This window comes from Malaya genurostris, chromosome 3 (assembly GCF_030247185.1).
Source record: "Malaya genurostris strain Urasoe2022 chromosome 3, Malgen_1.1, whole genome shotgun sequence".
In the NCBI taxonomy this organism is placed as follows: domain Eukaryota; kingdom Metazoa; phylum Arthropoda; class Insecta; order Diptera; family Culicidae; genus Malaya; species Malaya genurostris.
This window is the reverse complement of record NC_080572.1, coordinates 217,130,643-217,149,623: the sequence shown is the minus strand read 5'-3', so window position 1 is coordinate 217,149,623 and position 18,981 is coordinate 217,130,643. Positions and strand designations below refer to the sequence as shown.

Below are 18,981 nucleotides of genomic sequence, written 5' to 3'. Positions count from 1 at the left end.
ATATATATATATATATATATATATATATATATATATATATATATATATATATACATTTATTTGAATATATACGTGTGTGTGTGTCTTTGTTGCCTATGCCCTACAAATTGCCAACCATTCTGGTAGCAAGGCGCAAGAATTGAGTTTGATGAGAATCTAAAAATAATAACGTATCAACTATTATTAAACTACAAGAAATAACAAAGCACTCACCAGCGATATATCGACAAATCCCATCAATAATTTTCCGAGAAGCGATATCACCGTGGTATCTAATGTTTACATCAAAACTAGAAGTTAATCGAAATGAACGCTGGAATCAATGTTGCCAGGTATACCGATTTATCGGTATTAATACATATATTAATTTAATACCTGCATACGTTTCACCTCTATACCGCAATACAGTTATGTACTCCCAAAATACCGATAATTCACGGATCGTACAGATAAATACCGATTTTCGTTGACAGCCATAGATAAACAGAAGAAAAGGCTGCTACGAAATCTTTTTTTTTTGCTCACCAAAATGACCTGGCAACGCTGGCTGGAATGCATTTAGTCACTTCTGCTTAAAAATACACTGTGCCGATTCAGTGTTGCTTGGTTGTTCAAAAGTATTATTGCTGTTATTTCAAAACTTTATACTCTTAAATTCAATTCTTTAGAAATCAAGAAAACTTTGAACTGTAAATTTTTACACTTATTTTAAAAGTTTATCTGGTTGAAATTAGGATTTTTTGATGCCTTATAAAAACAAAGGTGGAAGTTTTCATTGGTACTATAATATTTTTTGTGTGTAATTTTCAGTTTATTTCTTAATAAAAAATTTATGAAACTGAATATCTAAATTTAAATTCATGTTTTTTGGATAGATAAAACTAGTAAATTACCAGTTCTTCTTAGAATTCCAGTATAATTAATAAATTGAAATTTGCTGGAAATTACCAAAAAGGCCTACCTTAGTCAGTACCATCCATTCCTCTAGCTGGAGGGAAATGAAATGGCGTAAGTCGCCTAACTTTTACATCAACACAATTGATCGAGCCCTCAGTAACGAGCAGTCGATTAAGAATTCCTTGCTCATCCCGTCATTTTGATAATGTGGGTACTCGTGTAACAATACTGACTATTATTTGAAAACTACTTCCGGTTCCAAAATTACATGGTTACTAGAAGGAAAATATTCATTTCAAGAGCGTGTTAATGTAAAAACACAGATAACAGATATACAGGCTTACATATGAACTGTATTATGGCTCTTATGGCTCTATCTATCAATGCTATTGAATTTCATCTGGACCTGCTTCCGGTTCCGGAACTACAAGGTGAGGTGTATTCAAAGTTTCAAACCATCATTTAGAGCGACGGTGAACAAATCGGGAGAAATTCTTCTAAATTTGGTTATTCAAAACAGTTTCAATTTATAGTATATGATAGTGTCTGCTCGAACGAACTTTCTTGTTTTTATTCAAGATTCAATGTAAAGCTTTTTGTAAAATACTATAGTAATGTTTATGAGAGGTTATTACTAAGCAATACAATTATTATATTTTTTACGATACATGTTGTTTATTTATTGCTCTTTTGTAGCTGTATTATTCTATCACAAGACGTAACTTAACCATTCAATCAAGGAGCTCAGAAGGAAAGAAATTCAGTCGATATAGAAGGAAAATAGTAAAACCTGCATACGTTTCAAAGATTAACCAACAATCTATCGACTCACAAAATATTGATAGGAGAGTGCACGATTATTCTTAAATAGTTATTCTAACCGTATTCAAAAAAATCATTGCTGTTTTGCTCCATTTGTTGCCATTTTGATTCTCATTAGAGAACAACTGATATGGTATAATCCAATTGTGAATGTGTTGAAGTTATAACTGTGCATCAGTTGATGTGAAGAATGACTCAAAAACTATTTCGTGATTTGCCTCACAGCTTTTCTCGAATGTATATGTTGTTTGTATATGTATATCAATTCTAAGGCATTGGTTTAACGCACCAATTTCATTTCTTCTGCACTAATTAACGCTTGCTTGAATCAAGATATAACATTTAGTGCCAATATAAATCAAGGTGAGAAGTTATTGAGAAATAATGCTTCAATTTAATGTACATTGCTTCAAAGTATGTAGGATTAATGTGATGCTTAATTTGCATTGTTGCAATAAAATATGTTGTGTTTACTTAATGTTCTTTAAAAGAATTAAAATTAATAAAAGTTTGATAAGAATAGTATACATCACAATGAATGATGCATTTGTAAAACATGGACGTTTTCTATGAATGTCCCATTAATAGAGCTGGGATGCTTTTCGATGTTTTTTGGTTAGTTTGACAACCACTCTTCAATATGTCAATTTTTGTATTGTGTTAATGCTGTGTCTGCTTGTGATTTGGAGAATTTCAGTGCCATTGAAAGGCAGAGTTTTTTGCACAGGTCATTTGCGTTTCAAATTTGGGTAAACTCTAATCTAGATTTTCAAATCCGTAATGGCCAGCCAAACTCAAGGAATCCAGCAACTGTTGGCCGCAGAAAAGCGGGCGGCAGAAAAAGTGGGCGAAGCACGAAAAAGTATGTGAACAATAGATAAGCAATCAGACAAAAAATTATTTTGCTCTTGGTTGAAAAATCAATAATATAATTTTTGCTGTTATCGATGCGTGTTGGCCAGATAACATTAAACTGATTTTTTCATTGAACTTGTTACAATAGGGAAACAACGTCGCCTGAAGCAGGCCAAGGAAGAAGCCCAGGACGAAATTGAGAGATACAGGCAGGAACGGGAGAGACAGTTCAAAGAGTTCGAGGCGAAGGTAAGCAACTAGATATCAAGAAGGTTAAGAGTGGCCTTCATGGAAGTAAAGCTGTTGATTGAATATACAATGAGCTCGGCATGAGTTTTCGTGAGCGGTCATTTGTTGTCATAATTTATATACAATGGCAAATTGGATCTAATTCATTTATTCGATTAATCTACAGGGTGTTTGATTTATCTACGCAGATCTTTCGTAGATTATTTGAAGAAGATCGATCCGTTACAGTTATGTACTTTTAACTTTATATTTTTGAAACAATTACTCTAAATTTTATGCTATCGATGATCAAACATCCTGTCTGAATGTAGTAAATATTCAAATTAAATGTTTACGATGACTGTCAAGAGCCAAGGTATTCTAACATTGCCATTAATCAGTAATTGTATGTGATTATAATGTGTAATTATTCTACACATGTTATTATGTCCTAATTTAATCAATGGTACGTGGTTTCAACTCTATTTTTAGCATATGGGTAGCCGTGAAGGTGTTGCCGCCAAGATCGATGCCGACACTGTCATCAAGATTGAAGAAATGAGTCGTTCAATTTCAGTGAACAAAGCTTCTTTAATCGGTGAGATACTCACACTGGTGTACGACATCAAGCCGCAGCTGCACAAAAATATTGGAAGCATGGAAAAGAAGTAAGCACGCATAGAACTGCCATTTAAAAAGTTGTGAAGCGCATAGTGCAGTCCTGTGAGTGAACATAAATCCACAAAATATTTGGCCAACACAGAATTAGTAACTATAAATCTATTATCGCCACTCGATGTTCTCTCTGTTAAACGCTATGTACTGTAAATAATTGTTTTCCACGGCTTTGTGCAACAAGATTACTCACATTTGGCTTTCTTTGGAGGAATAATTTCTTACAGGCTCTGTTAATGATAAGGTTTTATTCGTATTTATTCGAAACAGGTATTACCTACAATAGTCCCTCAAGTTTCAGCGTTAGTGTTATTAACATTTCAAATCGAATTTAGCCACAAAACACTTGAGATTCACTGCATGATTGTAGCAAAAACACAGTGTGTAATATCTATCAGTTAACTAAACGAAAAAGACATGACAATATTTCTCTTTATGAATGTTCGTACTCCTCCCAGTTGGTAAGAAGTCAGTTTGAGTTGATGTGAGATTTCAATAAATTTGTTACATAAGGATAGCGCAAACAGTGTGAATCTCTCTTGTCCAAATCCTACCGATCTGTGTGTCGTATGAGAAAGGTAAATAAAAAGCTGTTTTCTTTTTAATTATTGCTAGGCATCCGATGCAATTCACAAAGTAGTGGTTTTTTTTGTTATGTTACAGTCGATTAATGCAAACTAACGTACGCAATAGACAGCAAATACAACTAGATTATTGGAATACACTTCAGCCATGTAAAGTATATGAATTAAACCTATTATAAAGTAAATAAATCGTTACGGACAAAAATGCGACATTTCGTTGTTTTCAATGGTTTCCTTCGAATTTGATTAACAAACAATGAATAATTGTTTCATATCCGAGTGCCAATACTGTCAAGACCTTTTGCTTTAGAAGTCTACCGTAAACACGCTCAGTTTCAGTCTCGAGAATTTTCTCTTCAAAAATAATGTAGTCGAATTTATCAACCCTATCGATATCATCACCTTTCCTTCCCATGTGTTTTTTTTTTGTCTTCGAAGCATTTATAGATAATTCCGACTTATAGTCTGGTGTATGTCTCCATCATTATTCCAATATTGCGTTGGGTTGTAAGCGATTCGTTCCATCAAAAAGGAAGAGTGGAAAAATTTTTTTTACCCATATATGGAAGGGCATTCGGTATGATTCGTTCATCACGCATGCGCTTTAGGAAACCTAACCCTTCTTATCAGATGTTTTTGAACCAAAAAATTTCCATGTTAATCGCTGATCACGTACGACAACCAGCTAGCCACATGTCAATATTGTCAGAAAGCTGTTTACTGCGAACCATGCGATAAACTGGAAGAAAAATTATCTACCCCCTGAAACAACAGTACTTCTTTATAATCAGTCCCATCTAACCCAGTCGCTTACCTAAAATATTGATATCTCCGATAATTAAAGACTGTCTCAAAAAGTATGGACGCAACCAAAAACAGCTGCCATTTCGCAATGGTTCAGAATCTGTCAATTTTTATGGCTACGTCCTGTTTTTTACACTCTTCTCTAACCACTTGTGCAGTTGTTTATTCGTTTTCATTAGTTTGTTTCGAAATGCGTGGACTTTCAGCAGAACAACTCCAAAAATTGTGTACAAATGGTGCACAGAACGCGGACTGTCACTGAGAAAAATAGCAAAAATGGAAGGAGTAAGTGAAAAAGCCGTGCGAAATGCAATCAGGAAGTTCGGTGAGGATGAGGTGACCTTTGAGGATAAACCGAAAACGGGTCGCAAAAAAGGTCCTGCTAACCCTCAGTTGGATAAACGTATACTGAAGGCGTTCGAGCAAAAGAAAGAGGTTTCAGTTCGGGATGTGGCCAAAAAAGTGGGCACTTCGAAGTCAAATGTTTTTCGTGCTAAAGAACGTTTGAATCTTCGAACCTATAAGAAGCAGAAACAACCAAAACGTAGTCCGAAACAAAAAGCTTCGATCAGGCCGAGGGTTCGAAAGCTGTACAATACGATTCTTGCTGGAAATTTGAACTGCATAATCATGGACAACGAAACCTACGTGAAACTCGATTACAAATCCTTGCCGGGACCGCAATATTATACGGTGCGAGAAGGGCAAGTGTTAAACCAGTCCGAGACATCGATTGAAGTCGAAAAATTTGGTAAGAAAGCTATGGTCTGGCAAGCAATTTATAACTGCGGTAAGATTTCGAAACCCTTCATCACCACTGCTACAATGAACAGCGAAATATACATCAAGGAATGTTTATAAAAACGACTTGTACCCATGATTTGAAGCCACAAAGATCCTGTTGTCTTCTTGCAAGATCTTGCTTCTTGCCACTACTCGAAATCAACAGTAGAATGGTATACTACCAAAAATGTCACTTTCGTCCCAAAAGACATGAATCCACCAAATTGCCCACAACTGCGACCAATTGAGGAATTTTGGGCATTAACGAAGGCATATCTTAGGTAACATGTCTCGCCAGCCGAAACCATTCAACAGCTAGAAAAAGATTGGAAACAAGTGTCAAAACTTGTCGCCAAGAAGTCGGAATTTACTGAGGCACGTTCGCAAGAAGGTGCGCCAGCTAGTCTACAATGGCTAAGTAGCAAATGTTGAGAATAATATTCTGTTGTTGTAGTCTAATATTATCAGTATATCGAATAAAATTCGAATATCTAACACTTGTGAATTATTTACAGCGAAATCAAAATGGTTCCATACTTTCTGGGCCAGTCTATAAAAACAAGGGTTGTTTCTTCTAAAACTCGAAGCAATATGAACAGAATATTAATGACGGATGCCTAACCTCTTGAAACTATAGACATCAGCTGTTACTGTTCAATCTTCTTAACAGCCAGAGTCATGTTTTGAAAACGGACCGAACTAAATTGTACTCTCAATAGTATGATAAAAACCCAGGTTGGTGGTTCAATGTATAGGGCGCTGCTCTTACAAACCAGTTTTTGTGTGTTCGAGCCTCAGCCTGGAAGGATTCTTTGTGTCACTAGGATCGTAGCATCAGCCATGCAATGGTTCTGCACCTTCTGTACGCTAAGAATCAAAAAGGTATGATGTAATACAAAGGCTTTGCTTTATGATAAAAATCGGCCCAGGCATATTTTAGATCTGGGCCTTTTTCTTTACTACACACAGACATTTGTTCATTGCGTCGGGCTAAATCGATTGGTATACGAAATTTCGCCCCTCGGATCTCCAATTATTTTCAGAAAGTTTGCGAAATCTGAATATTATTTTCGTTTGTATAAAAAAGGTAAATAAAAACCGTGCAAAATATTGTTGTCAGTACGTCAGTTGAACAGTAATCGGTAAAATAACATGGCGACTCTATGATTGAAGTGACTATTGATATATTATTATTATTAGCTCTATTAACAAGGGTAAAAACGACAATTTAGAACTAGGAACGTTCGGATGAATGAGAAAATAAACCGTTTGTTATGCAAAGAATGTATTACGCAATGGACAATTCGCCTCTTTCTATTTCTTATGAGTACATTTCATTTTACATTTCATATTGGATTCTCTTTCAGTTAAATCTATACCTAAAATTCGGTATCCTCGGTGTTGCTATGACTTAAATAATATTAAATAGAATATATAGTCTATAAGAAAGTTTGCAAAAAAACTCTGTGAAATTGTCCTTCGTTGTTATGCTGAGGGAAAATGTAACAGAAGTGGATAATCGTGGAGGATTGAGGAAGGTTGGCCACTCTGTATCACATATTAGATTCCAGGGGCTAAGTACGCACAACAGAGCTGAGGGAGCTATTCAAAATGACTCTACAGTTAGGCACATTCAGTTTTATTGTTGTCTAGGTTGTTCACAAATGCGGGATAAAGACATGAAATCTTTGCTAGCATATTCTTTTGGTGTCAAGAATTGTATGTAATTAGCTGGTGAGGCGGATAGAACAAACGTTTCTGCGGTATCAAACCGATAATTTTTGTTTCGTTAGCACATTTATAACGTATACTGGACTTCTCACGATCATCAGCTAACCTGATATTGTTACACACAGAAGGAGTGGATGGTTTCATCAGTATGCCGCAAAGCCATCATTGCGCAGAAAAAATATCTTTCATAGTGTAATTCTTTTACCTTATAGAACAATTACAGAAAGTCTACAGTATATAAATGTTTATCAGATGATTTTTTTTTGCATTTTTTCTACATATATAACTTTTCTCAGTACCCTTTTAAAATTTGCAGCCCAAAAGTTGTTACGTGACGATCGACTTAAACGGCAGAGGGCTATTAAGGAACGGTTTTCTCCTCGGGAATGGCTGTTGGTGTCGTTACTGAGCTTCGACGATCGTCATTCTGCAAGTCTGACAGGCTCTGCACCGAACTGGATCGTGATGATACTTTCGACTGAAATGACAAAATGTATGGAAAATTATTTCGAATGCGATTCAAACAGTGGCATCCTAAAAGCAACTAAATTACAAAGTGATAGAATTATTGCACAGTTTCTTCAATCAAAGAATCACGTTCAAACCTGTCCCCAATTTCAGCTCAATGGCTTTGAAACTAGGTTCGAAACTGGCTCCATTAAATCGGTTTGACAGGGTGAAGCCTCGGTTAGGTTCAATATCAAGCGAAAATGACTATAATAAACGGTCAAATGTTTACGATAATTTCTTTTATATCAAAATTCCAAACTCGTCAAGTAGATGAATAGAGAAAACTGCACGAAATTCATTATTTAATCGTATTCACATTAAATAACTATCAGACTGTCAACCGAAATCGTTGCAGCCGCTGCAGGAGAAGATTTTCAAACGTGATTTTCAAACAGTGATCAAAATCATCACAAGAAAGTTGTACTGACTCGCTAAACCAAGATGCGCCATTGTGGATGACGTGATATATATCCAAGCAGACTCCAGACCAATACAGAGATGTAGTTTTACGTTAGTTAAATTCAGTTTGATAGTTCCTAAGACTGCCAGGAAGAAGAACCTGGCCAATTACACCAAGCAGTAATTTGTCTTGCAGGATATCTGTTGATGTGGCAGTTTATTATAACCTACAGCGCCATCAACAGGCGAATTCATTACGGTACATGCCTCCAGAAGTGCATACTGCCTTTGCTGAAGTTATGGAGGCCGAAAGATGTTTTGGTCGGATTAGGCTTCCTGTTGAAATTGTATAAACTATATCCTACCATTTTAAAAAATCCAATGAACAATGAACAGAAAGTTACGCGCATTTGTAGTAATGTCCTTGGACCATTAGCGTAATGTTTTCCATACATACAGAAATTCGATCGAAAGGAAAGTGGTGGTGTAACTTTTTTCCAGGTAAACTATACAGAATAGTATTTACTCACTTTTGCGTAATCATTTGAAGACGAACATTAGAAAAGTTTCCAAGTGCAAATGACAGTTTCTCTTTGTTCACTTTCTCTTTTGATTATTACTGTTCAATCAGCAATTTTTCCATCAGACACTTCACATAATATTATTAAACTTACACTTCACGTAGATTCAAGCATGCCGTAGAATATTACATCTATAAAAAAAATGTAAAAAAATTCTGGGTCAGCTTCAGCTATATTAGCTGTCAAGTCTATGATATGATTTATTTTTACATGTTTTGGATTGTTGATTTAGGTGAATTGCGAGGCTCCTTTTATGTGCATCTATAGAGACGTAAATGTACACGTTTTTTTAAATGTGCAGGATAATAACCAAAACCATCAACTTTCGATATGCACTGTAGAATTTATTGGAAATGTAGAGTTTGCCGTTATTATTGAAAGAGGAAGTAAACAAAGAGAAACTTTCATTTGCACTTGGAACCTTTTCTAATGTTCATCGAGATCCTATGTTCATCAAGGTGTTATTTAACACTGAGACAAGACGAGACAGCTGGCTTCTTACTCTTATTTCGTTTGCTTTCCATGGACCCTGCTGAATTAATAATTATAGTTGACTGAATGTGACTAGCGACATTGGCAGTTGTAACCCATTAGGGTAACAATTTAGCACTGGGTGGAGAATCACATGATTTTGTGTACATTCATCACAGTGTGTAATGTTACGCAATGTCATACTCACCACTGTTTCCAATGTTCGTTCACATTTTCCTGTAATTTTTGTTCATTTCTTGTTGTGTGAACGATTTTGTAGGTTTAGATAGGTGTAGTAAATTTTGTAGAATAGTTGTAAATAAATAACATAGGGCTTAGTTAGGTTGCAACTCTCCCTTTGCTGAAAAACCACCGATTTATGCTGGGCAAGGGCGATGACAGTTAGAAGAGTGGTCTGTTGACATCGAACCCGGGAGAAGAAATTCAACCACTGTGAAGATCCGACGTCGTTCGTGAGAGTGCGATAGTTTTCCGCCACATTAGCGAATTCGCGAAGTGCGCGTGTGTGACGGCAAGATAATACCCGTCAAAAGTGTCGGTTCGTGGTTGTGAATTGTGAAAATGTGCGGTGTTGGCTCGCCAAAGTGGAATTCGTCCCCGGCTAAGTGTGAAGGAGCCATTGAACCGGCCGTTCTCGCTGTGAAGGATCAGTCGAATGAGCCGAGCTCTCCTTCACAGCTAATAGCGAGGGAGAACGAAGCAGGGTCGAAAAGGTTCATCTGGGAAGTTACTACGGTGACTTCTAGGATCGTTTACGAGGAGTAAATCGATCCGGCGATATTTCGCCACCGTCGCTAGGGAGGTTCCAACAAAGGAGCCAAGCTAAAAGCAAAGGACAAAAGCTGTCATCGTTCCGATCTACCTTGCCAGGAACTACCAGCTGAAGGAACTAATGAGAGGGAGAGGGAAGAAAGGTAAAGTTAATCATTTATTTTGTTTACCTTTTGTTTGAGTACGGAATCCGAAATATTTGGTGGTGGTATCTAGGCCGCCCTGTAACCAAGGGTAAGCCGGGCAAATTAGAACCCGAGTAGTTGGGAAAGCCGCTATTTACACAGTGCAGCCAATTTCTTTTATATAATAATGCATGTTATTTACATTCCATTATTCAAATCATACTTGTCATGTTAACAAAAATTTCGGCGTATTTTGTGTGGTATTAACTTATCCAACATTCGAAGATTTTATAAATATCTATTTAGAGTACCCACGATTACCAGATTCATTTCATTTCGTCTGAAGTCTGGCGGATCTAAAAAATCCCACAAAAAGAAGTATAGTACGAGTTGGTAGAATACAATAATAATATTTGTCGAATTTAGTTTATTTTGAATTTAAATTTCCTTTTGGAATTTTCACTAATCCCACTGCAAACATTGCGAAATACAATGAGAATAACCTTGCGGTAAAGAAAACAGTACAATACCAAAACCGTCAAATTGGAGCCAGACTTGGCTCCGAAATCGCTAGTTATTTGGCTCCAAAATCGTAACGCCAGCTGTCTCGTCTCGTCTTAGATTTAACACTAAAATTATTTTACTGTTTTTTGTTCGGTGCATTCACTGCTAAAAATCACCACTTTTTTCAATGTGTTTTTCTATTTTATTCATGTTTCTAGGAGCTAGAGTTGCTATGTTATTTTTTCCAAACTCTGTCCCTGGTTCAAAAACTTATCTGGATTTATCTGTGTCTAACTATGTACAAAGAAATTTTTATTTGTTTGACTCATAAGATTTTTATGTTTTCAGGTAATGGAATTGAAGATCGTTAAACAACATGTCCATGATGGCATTTTTAATAAACGTGTATGGGCAGTAATGATGAATCTTTATGCAAATTTAGAATGTCATTACTTTAGTAATCATTAAAAATGACGTTAATAATTCTTGTGTAAGGGCCGCTTAAAGAGCATCGGGCACGACTCGTCCGTTTAAATTTACAGGGTATACACATTAAATTTCGGACACTTTTTCAGTGTAGGTTTTAAATTATTTCACGGATCGCGGTAACGCTCCACACTTAAAGAGCATTTTTTACGAATGACAACAAAATGCAATTTTGTCAGTAGAAAAACGACCTAAAATTGAAACTACCGGCGCGCATCCCTTGGCAAGACCTTGAACTGATGGTGGCTTCACTTCACATCAAAAATTAGAACTACGGGACCTAATGGTGTATTTCCCACTGATAATTCGAGAATTTTACAGAGACAAGGATTCACATTTTAATCAAAAATGTTTGTAATATACATGTAACACTATTTTTCGAAAATCAACAAACGGTTTTGATGAAGTATGGTAAAATGTTTGATGCTGCTATTATTCTGGTGTCCGAAATTTAACGTCAACTGGCTTTAATCATCAATCGGTAATAAAACGGTGATCACCGAACTTAAGCATTTTTCATCTACCAAATCAACAACTGGGATCAACACGAAAGAAGATAAAGCAAATTCTTAGTATTACATTCCTTTTGTGAAATTTGACCTTCTGTTTCAACAAACTTCGTAGCCAATTGAAAGCGTACATAACCATTGCATGACTAGTACTACGATCTTAATGACACTTAGATCCTTCCAAGTAGGGTCTAATAACAGAAAGACAACAGACCTGCTATAAATAACACCGATTCTCTTCGTTCGTCTACGACTGATGATTATGTTGAAATGCTGAGTTTCACTATCAGTTTAATATGAGCAGCTAACGTACTGAATCAAAGACGAAACGTTGTGAAAAGTGTAGTGATTGTGGTCATTTATGCTACCAAACATTAAATTAGGAAAATAAGGTCATACCATCTTCGGTACTAGAAGTGACAGCCATTTGATCTTTGAACTTGATTCACAACCCAAAAATAAATTTCAAAACAACCTAAGTTTGTAAGAATCGGTTTAGCCACAGATAACAGGTATACAGGCTCAAACAACATTTTTCCTGAGTAAATTTCAAATTTGCTATACGTTGGAAACACTACTGCCACCTACTCGACTGTTCGCCGCGATTTTTCAAAACGTTCCACTACGTTCCGGAACGATAACAAAATCCTCCTGCCTGTTGTAGAAATATTCCAACTACAACAATTTTAACACTTATCACACGATTTCCCTAAATGTTAAAGACAATTTTGTTTCCAAAAAATCACTACGAGAATTCGTTCGGAATAAAACACGAGAATTCGTTCGGAATAAAACAAAAATTAACTTGTCATTTTAACCAAGGGCAAAACAAAAATCTAGCGTGAAGTGAATGTTGCACCCAAAATTGTGGCTCAAAGGAAGCGGCTGTAGTAGCACCTCGTGTCGATCGTGGTGACATCTGCAAGTGTTCGCCACGCTTATTGAGCAAATTTTACACACAGTTTAGCCATCTTTGAGAAAATCAAGGGAAGAAAAATGCGTTTTGTCGGTTATGTCACTTATACCATTATATCTCCAAAACAGGAAGTTACAGTCAATTGATCTAAGAACTTGAGCATTCAAATGAGCCTAAGCTTATTTTAATCGGTTCCGCCATTTCTGAGAAAATTGAAGAGCAGCAAAAAGGCGGGTGGGTAATATCAGAGACATAACTGGAGGACGTGAATACGAATTAAACTGAAAGTAGCATCACACTTCCGAATATAAATAATCATTCGTATTAGTTGATTCATTCAATTTTGAAACTTTTACTGAAACTGGAGATTCAGGAACTGAATGAAAATCTGGGACTCTGACTACGAATTTGGTTGTTAAAATCAGTTCATGAATTTAAGTTTATAACCTAAATTTTGAAACTTAGGTCTGTTGTAGTTGCTGTTGGTAAAAGGTCCACACCAAGAAGTTCAGTCCTGTCTAACTGAGTGCGAAAAATGTACACAAGCGGGATGAGTTTCCCTCGTTGTTTCAAAAGTTTAAGAAAACTAAACTTTTAAGTTATTTATGATTATCTCACACTGTTGAAAAATTCAATTGTAAATTGCTAACCGTATATCTCTGATGGAGGAAGAATTGTTTTGTTGCGTTTACTACAACTCGAGATATTCAGAATTAACCATTCTTCCTTAGAACGCATTTTGAAAAGACGCTCCATAGTATTCACGTCAAAATTTTGAAAGATGCACAGATAATTCCCGAATTTGTCGAACATAGCGGAATGGTCCAGAAATTCTATTACCTATATTATCGTTAAATTTTTAAACGCAAACAGGAAAGTTCTACATCCTGATTTTAAAGACAACCTGTGTATTTAGCACCGTATTTAACTTACCCTAACATTCTCGTAGGCCGTACCAACTTTCTCCTCGAAGGATCGGTACGAATCTGATTGTTTCATTTCGGAAAGTTTCTGAGTCATCTTGCTGGTGATTCCTCCGAAGACGGACGTGGTCTTGCCTGCCGTCGATTTGATGGCCGTTTCAGTTTTTTGATAGCTGCAAGAGAAGACACAATTGAGTGATGATACCCGTGATGATTTTATGTTAATCGTTTATTAGAGGATTATTTACTGCTCATTTCAAATTAACTATTGGTTATTGATTGACGATAGACAAGGGATGAGTGATTTTCCTTACAAAATGACTCGCGAATCATCACTCATACCACTGGAAATACTCATTCGACTGGAAATGCATACTCACCCCTTCGCTATCCTATATACGCGCATTAAGCAGTAGTCAGATCAAAAAAGATATAAACAAGCAAGGGGAAACATTCATCGTTATCATGGAATGAACTAGGCCTAGTAGGTTAGTACAACTAATGATTAGATCTGATAGACATCGGGCTTAACAGAAGGTAAGCCAATCTCAACAAAATAAAATCAAATGAAGTAGAACAAGCGGAAACGCCGATCACCGAACTATACTTACATTGGAGCGCTCGTGACAGCTGTGGTGATTTCACCCACCTTATTTTCAACAGTATGATAACTTAAAAGAAAAGTGACAAAAAAGAGAACTGAATATATAAACCTAGGTATAAAAACAACAGAATAATGGCTCAACCGAATCACAAATGAATTCAAATAGAAAAATTCAACGTACTAGAAACTAGCACATATTCAACTAATGAAGAAAATAGATATTTAGCAATTGTTTACTTGAACAAAATTCGTCGAAGATTGACAACACGGAATCAAGCAGCATAAGCCAAAAACGTTGTAGAAACATCGTTTTACCAATCTTATTCGGGCACACTTACACGTTACTCTCCTTGACATTTTTGATCCCTTGGCTCACATCGTCAGTGATTTCTTTCCACACAGTAATGCCCAACTTGCGCTTCAGTTCGCTTGCATGCCGCATCTTGGATTGCAACACGGTACGGAGCGTAGTAATTTCTTCCTCTACTCGAGCCAGTTCCTGTGACATAAAAATACAGTGTCACTAGCGGATCATAAGCACTAAGCCTTACAGAACATAATACCTGACTCCATTCTGCTCGCTGTGCCTCCTGCTCTTCCAAGGTTAAACCGGAAAATTCTTGAGCGATTTCAGCCGAGCTCACCGATCCTATTGGTGATCCATCGGAAAATTTACCGGAATTGTCTGCAATCGGGTAGAAAAGTTTAATGATAATTTTCCGGACTAGTGCAATGAAGCTGTAAAACAGCAACGAAAGTAGTGGTAAATGGAAAGTGTGGCCCATTGTTTGCCCATTGAGAAATCGTGAGGAACTGATATTAAATATGAAGATAGACTGCACTCCGACAAACCTCGGTCAACGGCAAATTGATCCGTTCCGCATCAATGCAAGTGTTGAAATGTTCGATACAATCAGATGACGACGGGTAAGTAAATGGTTCATTGCAGAGACAACACAATTGTGGTTGTAACGTGATACTCTACTCGCTATATGCGTTGAATGACAGCAGTTAGAGGGAATGAAATCGCTTATGAATATACATTCATGAGCCAGTGTGGACTTAATTTATTAGTATACTTGTTGTTACATTTATTATTGATGTAAAACTTGGCATAAAGCCTTCATGCCGCGCAAAATTGTTCGATTGTTTCACTGAGCTCCATAGTCAAACTAACTCATTAGTATTTGTATTTGAAATAACAGAAACAATTGATCTCATTGAAGTGATATTCATATTTATTTTCGTAACAATCCTACAATGATTCCTCCAAAATAAGCTCAGTGACAATCGTCACCTTACCCTATTGTGGTGGATTGAAAGTTCAGATGTCAGTCGTCCAAGTCAGTTGTCTTATGTTCATATCCCGATCTAAAATGTTTTTTTGTAATGCTAGATTAATAAAACAAAATCAACCAGAAGAAACCCTTTGCTATAGGGCAACAGAGGTATTTTGGACCACTTTAGGATTGACCAAATGTTGTAATATCGTTGAAAAACATTTCCGCAATAGGTAATTTAATGTGATTAGCTTCAAATCGATGCAACATGAGTTACTTAAAATCCATTAAATCCATAAAGTTTGTTAGGTGGGCCAAAATCAATGAAGTGGTTAAAATACCTCTGTTACCCTAATTTCCTTTTTACTTGGGAACCTGTAAAGAGTTGCACAGTCTTGTTTTGGTATCCTTTTTGAAAGACCATATCGATTAGTGAAACGAATAATTCTCGACAAACAGTTTTTGCTTGTTTACTTTCTCTTAAAATTATTACGTTATATTCTTGTATTTTCCAACGAAATCTGAAGTACAGATCGAAAGTTGATGGTTTCAGTTAATATTCAATGTGAAGTGTTAGAAAGAACGGTTGCCGATATGACTGTGATAATCGAAAGAGAAAGTAAACAAAGAGAAGCTGTCATTTGCACTTAGGACCTTATCTAGTGTTTGCCTTCAATTAACAAAACAAAACGTAAACAAAGAGAGGGTACCTAGTCTGATACGTCGACTATCAGCGGGGATACGAAAAAAATGTGAAAATAAATAAATTTCGATTTTTTTGTTGATATAGTGACTATAGATATAGTGACTGTAACAATTTGATTCAACCAATGTTTTTTTTTAAACAACCAATAATTGTTAAAAAAAAACAATATTCTTGTTTAAAGGAAGCATATTTTATTTGAACCAGCGATATCTCAGTTTGAAATAACTATTATATTTTTCGATTTGATGTGCAATTAATCGTTTTTGTTGTTTTAAAAAACCGAGGTTTGTCTACACTGATAAAAATTTGCACGATCGATTCATATGTAAACAGCATTTTAATTTCATATGCTTTTTCATTTCAATACATTACTAAAGCGATTTGTTTTAGGATTTCATGTGCAAATTCACTAAGATACTAAGTTAGATTATTTTTCACTTAGCTTCGATGTGTTTTTCATTTGGATGTGATGTGTTTTGCTATTGAATCGAATTACATGTGTTAAACACTTCATTTTCTAGTGGAAATGAGTACAGCACAAAAGTATGTGCAAAACACTTAATTCGGTCAACTGTGTTTCACTTGAAATCTATGTGGAAAACATTCGTGACATTCGTTTGAAATTCATATAGAATCTAGAGGTAGCGATATATCTTATAGTTTAGAAGTGCATTTCACATATATGTAGCATGATTTCCACTAAATACCAACAGTTTTTAAACTCATTTTATGAGTTTAGAATATATTTTCATGAATTTCATGTGTTCTACAAGTAGTGATAATTTAAATACTTTGCACATAATGCTAGCGTGCAAATTATTTTCAGTGTACGTGAAAAAGTACACGCTTAAAAATAGTTACTCAAACATGAGTAAGATCTCACTTATCTACAGAAAACGCGGAACAACTCTAATTTAGAGTAAGTTCTTAGTTACTCAAATTTAAGTTCTTCCACTGGAACCGATGTTTGGGTAAAATCTTATTTACTGAGTAATGCTTTATTTGTACATGTGCCAAAAATAGAGTAATTGCGTTAAACTCAAATTTAGAGTAAGAGTTACTCATTATCATTGATGGTAACTATTCAATTTTTGACGTTTCCATGTATCATTTGAAAATGGGTAATTAGTACTCAAACTCTGAGTAACTTTTTCTAATCGTGTATTAGGTCTTCTGACAGCTCATTTAGGTACGATTCAGACGGTCCGTAACTTTCCGTTACAGCAGACCCTGTCAACTTGGAGCGAAATTAATCTTCAGTTCAGCAACGCCATCGCACGGCATCACATTCAACATATCATGTTAATTATATGGGTGCGAAGTGCTGCTATTTTGGCGCCAATGATTTGTTCGGGAAATGTGAGAGCTGGATATCTTGTTAATATGATGTCTTTGGTCACAGTCAAACGCCGTCACCGTCACCGTCAAAATTTTGACGGTGACTGTCTAAATCGAACATTACAACCGCAAATGCCAAGTAACCATTTTGAATTAAATTTGTTTTCATCGCGAAATAACTAACCTCAAACAATTTTGAATACGATTCACACGATTAGTCGACGTTAACCAGACTTCATCGTTTGTTGAAATAAGTTAAAGGCTTTCACTATTGAAACGTGTAGGGTAACAAAGGTATTTTAGTCTCTCTAATATATTTTTTTTCGGCGCTCATATTTTTGGTTGTCTGAAATTGAAATTCCTTCTAGCGTTCAGTAGACATCCTTAAGATGTTACTTGTCAAAATTTCATGACATTCTGTTCATTAGTGTGTTAGTTATTGTGTTTCCAGTGACGATACTGTTGGCAAATTAGAAGCTCTATACCGCTCTATACCGTGAAAATGGGCGTACACAAGCCGACGATGCACCACGCTCTTGTCGTCCAAACGAGACTGTTGTCCGGGTATCGTCTCACAAACTGATACAAGTTCATCAAATGGAAGTGTGTTCACAATTTTGCATGAACGATTAAAATGAAATACACTGTTTCTGTTTCAGAAGTCGGTGGTTACAAAGGCTAAAATCCATGAATAGGAATTCCAATTACTACCGCATCCACCATATTCGCCAGCTTTAGCTCCCAACGACTATATTCTTTTTTCCGATTTGAAAAAGAAACTTTCTGGAAAGATATTTTCATAGAATGATGAGATTATCTCTGAGATTGAAGCGCTTTTTGAAGCTGAGGAAAAATTATAGTATAGAAGTGGTGTTGAAATGTTGGAACAGTTGTATTGCTCTTCAAGGAAAATACATTGATGATTAAAATCTAAATCTGTAAAAAAATTGTAAGACTTTTTCAAGTCAAATCATGACTGTACAGATTAGAACCGGAATCCGGATATCCTCCAGTTTTACTTGATATCGTTAGAAAAATGTAAATTATTCGGGAAAACTTAATGAACTTTAAAAATGCAATAACTATCCCAAAGTCCTGATGAACTTGCGAGTTCTCATCGAAACTCGCCGCAATTGTTGTTCGGGATTTCTTCAATTCATGCTTCATAATTACCGAATACTTTTCGATTGGACTAAGTTATAGACAATTGAGTGCATTCATGTTCTTTACAATGAAATTCACCTAATTTCATGGTACAAATTTAACACTTCCTGTTCTTAGTGGAGTCCTTAGTACCAAATCGGAGAAGAATTTCAGTTTAGCAGTCTTTCAACTACAATTCCAAGTATGTTGTCTTTTGAACATTGAAAAATTTGAGTTTGAGTCGAATTGCGAATTCCTTGCTTAATCATTAGTTTCCAAGCGAAGATATCAGTGAAAATAAACTTTACACGTGCT

General features: G+C 35.9%; 2 protein-coding genes across 4 annotated transcripts in view; one reads left to right on the top strand and one right to left on the bottom strand.

Moving 5' to 3' along the window:
• Positions 1-2,375: 2,375 nt before the first annotated feature.
• LOC131435695 (V-type proton ATPase subunit G-like) lies at positions 2,376-4,271 on the top strand. Its single transcript, XM_058603841.1, has 3 exons — positions 2,376-2,581; positions 2,723-2,823; positions 3,295-4,271. The coding sequence occupies exons 1-3, from the start codon at positions 2,500-2,502 to the stop codon at positions 3,472-3,474; spliced, it is 363 nt and encodes a 120-aa protein (XP_058459824.1). The 5' UTR covers positions 2,376-2,499; the 3' UTR covers positions 3,475-4,271.
• Positions 4,272-6,916: 2,645 nt separating this feature from the next.
• Positions 6,917-18,981, bottom strand: part of LOC131435692 (tumor protein D52) — a 30,764-nt gene continuing 18,699 nt past the window's right edge. For 2 of the 3 annotated variants that reach the window (XM_058603836.1, XM_058603833.1), the window contains exons 2-6: positions 14,763-14,884; positions 14,538-14,698; positions 14,207-14,266; positions 13,606-13,768; positions 6,917-7,857 (exon numbers count right to left, since the gene is read on the bottom strand). In XM_058603836.1, coding sequence (XP_058459819.1) covers positions 7,741-7,857; positions 13,606-13,768; positions 14,207-14,266; positions 14,538-14,698; positions 14,763-14,884 — 623 coding nt within the window. In that variant the 3' untranslated portion in view covers positions 6,917-7,740. The remainder of the gene's footprint in view (positions 7,858-13,605; positions 13,769-14,206; positions 14,267-14,537; positions 14,699-14,762; positions 14,885-18,981) is intronic. The other variant, XM_058603835.1, reaches the window with a different exon arrangement.